This window comes from Gossypium arboreum, chromosome 1 (genome assembly GCF_025698485.1).
Source record: "Gossypium arboreum isolate Shixiya-1 chromosome 1, ASM2569848v2, whole genome shotgun sequence".
In the NCBI taxonomy this organism is placed as follows: Eukaryota; Viridiplantae; Streptophyta; class Magnoliopsida; order Malvales; family Malvaceae; genus Gossypium; species Gossypium arboreum.
In genome coordinates, this window is record NC_069070.1 from 122,584,432 (window position 1) to 122,597,634 (window position 13,203).

Genomic DNA, 13,203 nt, shown 5'->3' on the forward strand with positions numbered 1-13,203 from the left:
TTAATCCAACATTTGTTGGTACTATAAAATTGTTCTTTGTTACGCTCTTTGTTCTGTTCAGCGTTTTAATTGTTGATCATCTTTTAAGCCCTTGGACGTGTAGTTTAGTGATAAGTAAACTATAAAAATAGTTAATTTTGTTTGTCTTAGATTGTATTTTAATCATTTATATTTAAAATGTTATATTTTAGTCACTTACGTTAGTGTTTTGTTACGAATTGGTCACTTTAACGTTAAGCTCCGTTTTCTCTCTTGCGGTAATCTTACGTGCAGTGCAAATAGGTTTTAAATGCTAACTTGAATGTCCAGTTGAGAGGAAAATAAAATTTTAAATTTTTTTATGAAATTAGAATATAAAATTATGCCCTAAAACCTAATTTTCCCTTGATTAAAAAGAAGCAATAACTAAGTCGGGATTACTGAAATGTTTTCTTTTCCTTCTTTGACTTCTTCATAACATGACAAATATGCTCAACCCTGTTTTAAAATTATAGATAAGCTCTTGGCTAAAGAAATTTTCATTAAAAATAAAAGTGGGTAGGATATGGTAATTGGACAAAAGAATAAATCCTAAAAATCTTTTTTTTTTTTCTATAAAATCAAAGGGATGTAACTCGCAGAATGATGGGTGCCAGAAGTGTTAAGCAAAGATGGGGAGGTAAAAAGAGGAGAGGGGGAATGGCTCTAGCCACAAGCGGCGCGTGTGTTTGGCATGTGAGGAAAAGGTGGTTGGGTTGGAGGTGATGGTGTCGTAAGTAGTGGTTGCTGATGGCATTTTTGGATATGGACTTTCTATTTGAAGAAAGAAAAAATTGGATCTCGAAAAATTTGGGAAAAGAAAGTAAATAGAATTTCAGATATAAAACACTAAACTTTGGATCTTTTGGGGTTCTTTTTAATGTTTTCTTCTTTTGTGAAGAAAATATCAAAAAGTAAGATATACCCGGACGAATAGATGCAAAGAAAGAAAATATCAAGGTTTTTAATTTAGGGCTGTCATTAAACAGTATACTATTTTAGAATAAAACTACTTATTCAATAAAAGAGACAAACGGATGCAAATAAGATATACTTGGATCCTCCATTGAATTCATCCTTTGTTTTTCCATGTTGAATAAAAAAATCGAACCGGTTGATGAAACACTCAATTTGATTTTTATTGTTTTGATTCAACAAAGAAGATAATAGTTTCTTCAATAAAAATGGAAAAGAAAACTAAAAGAAAAATGAGACGAAAGATTTTTCTTTTCCAATTCAATGTGTACTTAATTTAAATTTTTTTAATTAATTAAATTTATTTAATTAAAAATCTATTCTCATCTCAACTGGACATCGAAATTGGCATTAAAAACTCATTTGGACTGCCACGTAAGACTGTCGTTAGAAGGATAACAGAGTTTAACGGTAAAGTGACTACTTTGTAACAAAACACTAATGCAAGTGACTAAAACGTAACATTCCAAACATAAATAACTAAAATGTAATCTGAGGCAAACAAAAGTGACTATTTTTATAGTTTATTGTTAGTGATATAATTACAATTGAGTTAGATATTATTTAAAATAAATTTCAATTTTAATAATTGTTATGGTTTTATAATTAGTAAAAGTATCATATAAATTAAAAATATAGGGTAAATTATATTAGTATTCACTAGACTATGTTTTTTTTGTCACCCTAAAAGTTATAAAATGGTTATTCAACAATTAATAAATTTCTTTTTTTGGCCACCTAATTATGAAAAGTTACAAAGTTATCACTCAACTATTCAAATTTGTCTTTTTGGTCACCCTACTATTTTAGATTTTTAAGTGTTTCCATTTTTACGTTAGCCAACTAGTGATAAAAAAGACAAAATTAAATAGTTGTGTGACTAAAAAGAAAAAAAAATAGTTAGATGACTACTAATATAATCTATCCAATATATGTTAATAATTACTTTCCATCGTACCAAACACTCTTCATTTTAAGATAAACAAACCATCAATATCTTAAAATAAATTAAAATTTATATAATATAAATTATTAAGGTGCATAACTTTATAAATAACATAAATTTTTACTATGAGTAAATATGAACACACTAAAATTTATATAACTAAAATTATTTTTATTGAAATGTGGGTATCTATCATCGATAACAGTGATTAATTCTCTCATCACAAATGCTCTTCGAAGAGATAAACAACTGATCATGAATATATTTCATTCTCATGAGCATGGATTAACGTATTGTAAACACAAGTATTGCACGAATATGGAACGGATAGAGAAATCTCCGAGTATAACGGGACGCAATTCATTATGAGCAACAAAAAAATACTAGAGCACAACTGGCTTAGAGTAGATATCAAATTTATCTGATGAAGTTAATTGTGGCTCCTGCAAATCAAGAATAAACCGGCTTAGAAAAGATGGTGATAGGTTCAAAGAGTGGGAGCGTGACTCGAACAAACATATTCAGTTGTAAAAATGAGTTGTCGAATAGATTCAAATTTGGGTTTAGGTATAAAATTTTTTTTAGAATCGAATTGTGGCTCGACTTGACTTATAGATAGATTTACAAATTGTTTATCACCAATTTCATATTACAGAAAAAAAAAAGAATCTTATTTGCGTATTCGGGATCATCTTTTAATTATGTCATTTTTTTAAATTACTATCACATATTTAATACGTATTTTCTCATGGTAAAATCGGATTAGGTGGATAGGGAATTGGTTAAGGTATCGGTCCAAAATAAAAATTGAACTAGTTAACCCCCAAATGGAAAAATCTGGCCTTTTTTCTAAATAATTTATTCAATTAAACCTATGAAACAGGTTGGACAAGTTAGACTGAAACTAGATGATCTAACCAGTTCAACCACTAATTTAGTTTTGAAAACCTTGGTTTAGATACCTGTGATGCTCCATGAGCTTTGCTAACATCACCAATCGTGTAACGCATTGCATTAAGCAAATGCCCATAAGTCAACCTCCGTTCATTTTGAATCGCTTGTACGAAGCTATATGTCATCGCGCCGGTTCTCACATTGGTTCCTGTGAAAGCCTACAACATAACAATTCAAACAACACACTAAAGCTAATGATATTTTCACTCAAATGCTTTAAAGACCAAATGATGCTGATATTGAGATTCCAATATGATGATTTAAAATAGTTGCAAAATCAAAGCTCAGTTCTAAATTAGAAGACTCTTCGAAATAAGAGTATAATCGAACTAAGTCGAGTTCAAGCTATAAAAAAACCTCCAATGTCTTCAAACTTCATTTTAACTCAATTGAATTTTATTTTTAAAGCTTGGGCCTGATTCGAGATGAAATATCAAACTCCTTGAGCTCTTCAGTAAGTTTCAATCAAGCTCATTTACCTAGTAAAAAATGATATCGTTAATTTGTGATGAGTTTGAGTTCGAAATTTTTTTTATGATATTAATTAAAAATAAAAAAGTTAACTAAACTCCAACCCAACTCAATTCAAGCATTAACAATACTTGAATTCGACCTACTCATTATCCCAATCCGTTCAAACTTGACTCGATAATGATTCAACCAAATTCAAATTTTTTCGAACCCAACTCTAAAGTTTTTACTCACAGTGGTATCAGCAGAGGTTTGATGATCATCACAAGCACTAAAACAAAAGGCTAATCCTCCACTAGTACGCTTGTAAAATAAGGGATTTCTTTGATCTTCCCACATATAACGCCCTTCCCTACATAATACCAAAAAATCAAATATAAACCCAATAAACGTTGCTCAGAATTTTCATTTTTTTAGAAAATTATTTGTCTACCCAGACATGAATACGAGGAGATGATACTCCAAAGATCTTCCAAAAAACCTACAGGACACATACCCGTGTCCAACACTATCGATCTAGTCCGGGTAATATAGTGTATAAATTTTACGAATTAACTAACTAACTTGTTCATCCTGCAAACGAAAGGGAGATCGAGGACTGTTCCACTGTAGCAGGCATCGATGATCGCGTGCAGTGTGGTTCCTCGAGTCAACGGTTTTACGATGGTGTCGTTGATTTCGTCGTCGATTATGTTCCCTTCGGTTTCGTGATCAAGAGGGCACAATGCTTCGTCAAATCCGTCAACTTCGTCATGGTTGTAATCTTTTTGTCGAGTGCCGTGACCAGAGAAATGGAACACCAACGAGTCCCCCGGTTGGCATCCGTAGACCAGCCATTTCAAAGCCTTTCGGATATTCTGTTTTGTCGGGATCTTTGAAGGCTCCCTTTCATTTTCTACATATGCAGAAGTGACGGATATGAAAATGTATTCGGCCCAAGTATGAGAAAGTTTAAAACTCGACTCCAAATTCGAGTGAAGTTCAATATAGTTTTAGATTTAAAAGTCGGGTTTAAGAGTCAAATGCTCGAACAGGTTTGTTTTCCTAGAAAAACAAAAAAACAAACTTCATTCTCATGCACGACAATATTTGTGCTTGTGCTCGATTTCAAAATAATATATACCAAGTATTAAAATACTCAAATTTAGCTTGTTCATTAGCTTAAGCTACCAAAACTCGACTCAAAAACTCAAATAGTTTGTGAGCATATGTGTTTAGTTTACATCCCTATTTACTTCTTTGGTAGCTTATATATGTTTACGAACTGGATTTCATATTGAGTTAGTCTATTCTAGAAGTGTTCATGAGTCGAACCTAAACATAATATTAGTACACTTTATACTTACTCAAGTTTAGCTCGATTTGAAATATGAGCTTCAAATTTTACTCAAACCTGCTTATATTTGTAAATAGTTAATTGAAGCCCATTTTAAGACTGCCCATTTTATTTTTAATAAATAAAATATTTTAAATATTTTACTTTTATTTATTAAAATTTTATATGTAGTCATCTTAACATTTATTAATATTCTCATTATAAAATATTATAAACCTAAAAAAAAATTGCGTTAAGCTTAGGCCTTAAATGTTCAAACTCGAGCTCGACCCATATTTTAAATGGGCCTAATTTTTTTTGTACAAACTAATTTTTTAAGTTTAATTTTTTTATCTAAACCCTCCTAAATTTCGAATAGGCCTTCGAGCTTGAGCGATTAGCTTAGCCCATAAACAGATCTCTATTCAACCGCTCGTTAAGCAAAAAAATTTAAAATTAAATTTAAATCTCAACATTTAAAAACCCGAGATTACCTGTGAGCATTAAAATGGAATCATTGGGAAATCCTAATGTCTCCACAAGAAGGTACTTCATACTCTTGACATCATTGATACTTCCTTTGAGTTTATAACTCTTTCCGTGGTAATTCACACCACAAAGAAGTGCTCGTTTTCTCCCGTAAATCGGAACTGGAGATAAGGATGGTCGCGGTTGTGGATATTGTGGATATTGTGGATGTTGCGGGCTTGGGCCGTTCCCGTATGGATTTTCATGCATTCTCGGTGGCCCATTATACCTATCATAACAAACATTAATACTCACTCAACTATCATTCAATTGTGAAAAGTTACAAGTTGGTCATTCAATTATTCAATTTGTTTTTTTTTTTTGTCACTAGTGGACCAATGTAAAAATGAAAACACCTAAAATCTAAGATAATTGGGTGACAAAAAAATAAAATTAAATAATTAAATGACTAATTTGTAACTTTTCATAATTGGGTGACTACTCATATAATTTACCAAAAAAAAAAAACCTTCGGTATTGTCAATAACCAGACTGAAACAACGGAAACACGAATGTTAATTACGATTGCGTACACGTTTTCCGGTTGGTAGTAATAATAAAAACTGCAGTGCTTGAAAAGAACCTGGTTCGGCCCGGTCGAGCATTCATTGGGACAAGATTGGTAAGGGTGTGGCACTCGGAACAACGAACGACTCGTGCCTCGGGTGAAACCAACATGTTAATCCCGCATCCGCTGCATCGTTCTCTTCGTGCCATCGATTCGAACAGCCGTTAAATAACCCCGATGATATCGAAGAACCGGAACCGTGTGAAAAGAAGTTGTGGGGAGTAAGCTAGATTTATACCCTTTTCGTTCAATCATTGTAGACAATAATCGAATCTGCAAGCATAATTGGTGGAGAACCAGATTCATTTGTTTTTCTGATAAGATTCGTTGTGGCAGAGTAGCTTAATTGCTATCCATAAAACATAGGATCTAAAGGGCGGTTGCTATTTTTTAAAAAATATTTATATTTATCTCAATTTAGTTAAGAAAAAAACTAATATATTATTATTAATTAAATCTTAATTCGAATGGTATCAAGTATTATTATCAGTATATGAGAACATTGGTTCAAGTATATTGAAATACATTTTCATCATGTATTGATGATATTTTCATCTTTTAAAATATCTTTATTTAATTTATTTTAAACAATAAATTCAAAAGTGCAAACTTTTGGTTCATTATAGGGAATTAGATTCTGCGTTGACTTTAAACAATAGAGGTCAAATCATGACCTTTTTTCAACATTAAAGGTAAAAATGCTTCTTTAGTCCTTCTAAATATTTCAATATTAAACAAGTTAGTTTTTAAAAAATCGAAGCAACTTTATCCTTTTCAAATTTGAAAGCGAGAAACTAAAATAATTAATCACAACAATTAATATTTTTCGCCAATTATATATAATTTTAATTGATATAATAACAAATTAAGTCATCAATATTTACATATTTTATCAATTTGATCCTAATTTTAAAAATATTCTGAAAAATATATAAAATTTTAAAATCTTTAGCTTCAAATATATATGTAAAACAAATAACATGTGTAAATTTTGAAGACTAATTTTTTATTATAATAATCGTATTATATAAAATTAACCGTCTTAAGTACTCACTTTTAAAATTGATAGAAATTAAATTGTTTCAAAAATCAAAAGGAGTTTGTTACCAACATATACAAATTATTGTATAATAATGAAACTCACCATTTTAAACAACCATGGCAATTGGCAAAGGCCACTTGTGAATGAAGAATCAAACCATGGAGCCCATGTTTTCAATTCATGGGCTAACAAGAAATCCTACTTAGTGGAAGAGAAATTACTTTTGACTCACAATTTAGAATTTTTGGCATATCAATATATTTTTCCTTTTAAATTTTGGGATCTGTTTTTTATACTTTAGGTTATCTCTTTCTCACTATATGTTGTATCAGTGTATTTTGTCCTATTAAATTTGTGTAAATAGTGAGGGCTAGATTTTTTTGGAATCGAAATTAAATTGATACAATGTATAAATACCGATGGTTAAAGTTATTACGTCAATTTTAAAAATTGTCATCGCTAGTCAACTGGTGACCTGAAAAGATAAATTTGAATAGTTGGGTGATCATCTTGTAACTTTTCATAGTTGGATGATTATTTTATAACTTTTCATAATTAGGTGACCAAAAAAAATTTACTAATAGTTGAGTGACTACTAGTGTAGTTTACCCTTTATATTTAAACAATTTTCAACAAATTAAATTCTGTTACATAAATTATTGTCATGTTCTTATATTCACGCGTAAACGTCGAATTGGTTCTTTATTGAAAAATCATTTTTTAAAGTCGTAAACAACAAATTAGAGTAATGAAAGATGCTAACCAACTTAGTTCTTTATATAGGAAGTGAATAATGACATGTTAATGGATAAAAGTACCAAAGAGACTCTTGTATTAAGAATCAGATTGCGTTTTTGTTCCTTTTATTAAAAATGAGCAAATTAGTCCCTGTATCTTAGATCAAAGAGCAAATTAGTCCTTTTTGTTAAAAATTTCATCCATTATCAGATATGCCTCATGCTAATATACAGTGACCAATTTTTGACAATAAAAATATGTGGAAATTTTAACAAAAATAAGGATTCAAATCCTATTGGCATATATATATATATATATATATATAACCTCTTTGTATACAGTGTACAAAGTTTTCCTCAAACAGCACTTTGTTGCTTCAATGGCGGATCCAATATAAATATAGAATACAATTAAAGTCTAAATTTTCTCTCGTAAACTGGAAACTCTTCAGAAGCTGAAAGCACAGGCTTCTGTATGTATTCAAAAGAAAACAAAGTGTCAAAGTCATGTTTCTTAACTTAAATTTGGACTTATTTGATTCTTTTTAATAATATAAAAAATAAATCGATTCATTTAATAGTAAAGAGTCTAATTCGATTTGATTCCATCCGGCAAAGTACATTCACCCTTATTATATTATTGCTATTGTTCAAAAAAGGTTAAATTATGCTATTAGTCCATTTACTATGCATAAATTGTGGATATAATTTCTATACTTTGATTGAACATTTTAGTAAATTTATTTTTGAATTTCAAAATTTTATTCTTAATCAAAGGGTAGTCATTAAATTCATGAAATTTTACTATTTTCAAAATCTTATATCACAAATATATGATCACATGTACTAAATCTACAATTTTACGCATGATACAAGACTAATAGCTAACAAATTTAATGGCTACTGTTTGAGTTCATGATTGAAATTTTAAAATTCAAAAGTATAAAAATTAAAATTGGCTAATTTAAAAAGTATAATGACTAAAATTAATTAAATTAAATTGTAAAACTAAATCCACAACTTATGCATAATACTGAGAATAATAATACAATTTGACCTTAAAAAACTATTAAACAATAATTCAAGTCAAATCGAATCAATCCAAATTCATAAATAGTTTATCCGAAACTCTTGAATAAGTTTATGCACAGGTGATTGTATTATATTTATATATATATATATATATATGTATATATATATATATGAATACCTGGGTGAGATTGGGACCAAACAATTTGCTTAATATTCTTGAACCACCAAAGCATCCTTGTTGGTTGGCATCTTCAATTCTCGTCTCAATTTGGTCAAGTAGGTCTCCATATGTTATATTTGGGTTGCATCTCACAACATCTATTAAAATATATGTCATTGCTCCATTCACTGTATTTGAATTTAAAGCCTACATGTATATATATATATATATATATATATATATATTATTAGAAAAAAAATTATCACAATTTGTAAAGGAATTGTCTTGGTTTGAACTCGAGACCTAAAGTCAATAAGAGATTAGAAACCAAAGATAAGTTGGGGAATTTCTTACAGATGTATCCGCAGCAACTTGATAATCTTCGCAAGCACTTATAGAATATGCTATGCCACCACTTGTTTTTTTTCTCACACCTGATGGAGGACTATTATCTACCCACATTCTCCTGATAAAATCTAGATTATGATTAATTTTTGAATAAATATGGGATGTAAGTAGGTTTTGTTTTAAATTTTGATCTAAATACGAAAATCTGATTCGATCAACCTAATTTAATCACAAAAGGTGAACAACTTGAACTCGTCTAACATGAATAAGAATTTACACGAAATGGAAAGTAAATTGAACTCGAACGATTCAAACATGAAATCACCCAAAAACAAGATAACCCACACCTGAAATAAGCAAAACTTGAAATGATCTAAAAGCCTTTAATGACCTGAATCCAGAACAAGCCAAATCGAAAATGACTCAAATTTGAAGAATTCAAGACCCTAAATAATGTTAAACTTAAAAAAAGACCTTAAATAATATTGATTAAGTCTTGGCTTAGTCGGCATTGTTATTGTTGCAATAAGCTAGAAGATTTGGGTTCAAACTTGCTTAAGCAGGCAATTTCCACCACTTTAGGGATTAAATGGCTTACAAGTAGTTTAAACATTGTATAAAATAACTCAAGTAATCTGAACCCAAAATGACACAACTAAAAAAAGAATCATGACTCAAACCCAAATGATTAGAACTCAAAATAACTTGAACCGAAATAATCTAATCCTAATCACTCAACTCAATATTAATTTGAATTGAACTAATCCAATATTTATTCTATTGATAAGTATAGTTATAAGACATAAGTATAGTTATAAGACAAACTTTCATAAAACTAGATTATAATACATCTATGATGTGAGTGGAAAATTTTGTATGAAACATATGTCTATCAAAAAGATTATATTAAAATAACTTAAAAAAAAAGAAATAGGGTGTCTTATACTTACTTGTCTCTTTCCTTAAAAAAAAGAATTAGGGTGTCTTATACTTACTTGTCTCTTTCATAGACATGCTCTAGATCAAGAATAGTTCCGCTATGGCAAGCATCAACAATGGCGTGAAGCGTAACACCTTCCGATAATGGCTTAACAATGGTGGCGTAAATGTCATTATCGACAATCATTCCTTCTCTAAGGAAATTAACAGGGCAAATGGTTTCGTCGAACCCATCACGTTCATCTTGGTTGAAATCAGGTTGTTGTGACCCATGACCGGAGTAAAAGAAAACCAATGAATCTCCCTTCTGACAATCGTTCACCAGCCATTTCAAGCATGTCTCGATGTTAGCCTTCGTTGGGATCAGTCGAATGTCTGATTCTTCCTCTGTGGATTGAATTAGATATTGTTTTTGGTTATTAGAGCTGAGAAAAAAAATCGAAAATCCACTCGATATTTGGACTAAGGATATTTGAATCATACTGATTGGTTGGATCAATTAAACTGGAATAGTCCGAAGAATGACTTTGAATCAATTAGAGTGAGAGCTGGTACGAACCGGTTGAACTAAGCTAAAAAATTGATTGAATAGATTTTATTTTTATTTTTAGTGATTTTTTAATCAAACCGGTTGAATTAATAAGCGGTGTCCTAATAGTTCAACTATCAGTTTGGTTTAAAAAACAATGGTTTGGATGACTTTTAGAATTCATCTTTATAGTTATGGTTACGGAATCGAATCTTATTTTTATTTAATTTATAATTAGTTTTAAAATTTTCATTATTTAAAAACATTTCATATTTAAAATAAAGAAAATAACGTAAAAAGCATATAAAAATATTTTTAAAAATTATATAAGAATTATTGATGATTTTATTTACTTATAATTTCTTTTAGAAATACTAATGAAATACATTTTTAATTTTCAAAAGTTATAAAACAAAATCATTTTGTTAAAATTAGTCCAAAAATTTAAAACCTAAAATTACGTTAATCGAAATTACGTTAATGACACCAATGACTAGTATTATCAATTTAGATCTATTATTAACATTATGAAATAGAAGGATCAAATCATAATTAAATCAAAATTAATTTGATTTTAAAAGTTAATATATGTCATAAGTCTTTATATTTTTAAAATTTAAAATTTAATCCCTATATTTTTATTTCTAGGAATTTAGTCCATATTTTTAGATTTCAAATTTTAAATTCAACTGTTAACATTGTTGGATTTTTTATTCAATTTATTAGTATGACAATTTGAAATAAAAATACTCACTTGAAAGCTATATAATTTAAAAATAATATTATAATGACTTAAATTTAACAAAAAAATATAAAAGTATTAACAATTAAATCTAAATTTGAAAGCTAAAAATATAAAATTAAATTTTAAATTTTTAAAAATACAAGCACTTACCACATATTTTAAAAAACAATACTCACCTGTGAGCACTAAAATATTTCGCTCTGGAAATCCGTACGTTTGAGTCAATAAAGTTTTCATGTTCATCACGTCGTTAATGGGCCCTTCAAGCTTATACTTCCCTTTTTTGTAACTCACGCCACAAAGCACCGCTCGTTTCTTCGCCGGATGGTTGCCGCAGTAGTCCAAAGAACAAAGCTTGGACGGCGGCGAGGATGATGACCCCGATGAATCCGAAAGTCTCTGGGTGTTACCGAGCAGTAATCTCTTCAGTTTCTCCATAGGTTTGCATATCAACGGCGGACTTATCTTCCCCTGATCTCGGGAAGTCACCGGCGACGGTTTCTTTATAATTGGATTGACCTGGCCACAGTGTGGGCAAGTAATTTTCTCGGCATAGGCCGGCGCAGTTAGCTTTTGCCGGCAACGGTGGCACACGATTTTGATTATCATTTCATCGGATATAACCGGCGACGGTTTCTTTATAATTGGATTGACCTGGCCACAGTGTGGGCAAGTAATTTTCTCGGCATAGGCCGGCGCCGTTAGCTTTTGCCGGCAACGGTGGCACACGATTTGGAATATCATTTCATCGGATGAAAGGTTATATTTTTCTTGAAGTTCTAATGGATCGTTTCAACTCATCTTATATTATTATATGAGCAGATGTTAATTTTTAGCCTCAGTACCTGTATTTTTCAAACTTTTGAAATTTAATCCTTTTACTTAAATTTAAAAATTAAAAAATCTAATTAATAACACAATTTATACTTGTTAAATTCAGGGACCGATACATTTGTATAGCTACAATTAAAATGAATCGGTATAATTTGCAAACGATGACAATTACAATACATTTAGACCTAATTTAGAATAAATACTAATAAGGTCCACACATGTTCGAACTTAAACTAAAATAAAATCCAGATTAAAATTTATGTATGATAATTACGCATACTGAAATTTAAACTTGAAATTACAATCTTTCTAGAACACAGGGTCTCATTCGTAATTTTTTTTTATTTTTTTATTATAAATAAGCTCTTAATTCGTAATTTATATTAAAGTAAACTATTTTTAATGTCTAGTCATGAATTTCATCTTTCTACTTTATAAAAATTAAAAGGTCTGTCTTCCTACTTTAATTTATCAAAATCTGATCCTTGTAATTTACAAAAACCGAGAAATTAACCTAATTCTTGGTAAACATGTGAATTTAAACTGCTATTTTTTGCTACTTTGTTGCATGCAAATTGCTAAACGATCGATTTTTACTAACTTATTACATAAAAACATTTTTTTTTTATGTAATTGCGTATATATTATTGAATTGTTGAAGATTTAACAGTGACATTCTATTGGACTAATTTTTAGATTTGGTAAAGCACAAAAGCCAAATTCTAATAAACGAAAATAGAAGGACTAACTTCTTAATTTTCATAAAATAAATGGACGGAATTAATAATTATACCGGTATTTTAACTTGTAATCTACCTGGATTGTGAAAAGAAAATCACTTAACAAATATATTTACAATATTTACAAATAATGTTTGAATAAAATAATTAAAATTTATTTTTAGTTCCTCCGTATTTTTGTTTAATTTACGTTTCATTCTATTATTCACTTATGGTGTATAAAATTTATACACCTACAATATACCAAATACTATTCGTTTTAATAATTTTCGATTAAGTTAATACTTAATTGACTCGTAACACTAATTTAATTAAAATTTAA

General features: G+C 29.5%; 2 protein-coding genes across 5 annotated transcripts; both read right to left on the reverse strand.

The window, feature by feature from the left end:
• Nucleotides 1–2,089: 2,089 nt before the first annotated feature.
• On the reverse strand, nucleotides 2,090–6,004 carry LOC108482024 (metacaspase-3-like). 3 transcript variants are annotated; one of them, XM_017785130.2, is made up of 6 exons: nucleotides 5,791–6,004; nucleotides 5,174–5,436; nucleotides 3,929–4,259; nucleotides 3,599–3,716; nucleotides 2,902–3,051; nucleotides 2,090–2,382 (listed from the first exon to the last, which is right to left on the reverse strand). In XM_017785130.2, the coding sequence occupies exons 1-6, from the start codon at nucleotides 5,922–5,924 to the stop codon at nucleotides 2,323–2,325; spliced, it is 1,056 nt and encodes a 351-aa protein (XP_017640619.1). In that variant the 5' UTR covers nucleotides 5,925–6,004; the 3' UTR covers nucleotides 2,090–2,322. The 3 variants fall into 3 exon arrangements, 2 of the variants coding, with proteins under 2 accessions (XP_017640619.1, XP_052887932.1); XM_053031972.1 differs by having other exon boundaries at nucleotides 5,677–5,806; XR_008287216.1 differs by lacking the exon at nucleotides 2,090–2,382 and adding an exon at nucleotides 3,251–3,372 and having other exon boundaries at nucleotides 3,018–3,051.
• A 1,732-nt stretch (nucleotides 6,005–7,736) lies between these two features.
• Nucleotides 7,737–12,159, reverse strand: LOC108481307 (metacaspase-1-like). 2 transcript variants are annotated; one of them, XM_053025303.1, is made up of 5 exons: nucleotides 11,484–12,158; nucleotides 10,090–10,420; nucleotides 9,101–9,212; nucleotides 8,765–8,953; nucleotides 7,737–8,025 (listed from the first exon to the last, which is right to left on the reverse strand). In XM_053025303.1, the coding sequence occupies exons 1-5, from the start codon at nucleotides 12,049–12,051 to the stop codon at nucleotides 7,966–7,968; spliced, it is 1,260 nt and encodes a 419-aa protein (XP_052881263.1). In that variant the 5' UTR covers nucleotides 12,052–12,158; the 3' UTR covers nucleotides 7,737–7,965. The 2 variants fall into 2 exon arrangements, with proteins under 2 accessions (XP_052881263.1, XP_052881262.1); XM_053025302.1 differs by lacking the exon at nucleotides 7,737–8,025 and having other exon boundaries at nucleotides 8,524–8,953; nucleotides 11,484–12,159.
• Between the last annotated feature and the right edge of the window lie 1,044 nt (nucleotides 12,160–13,203).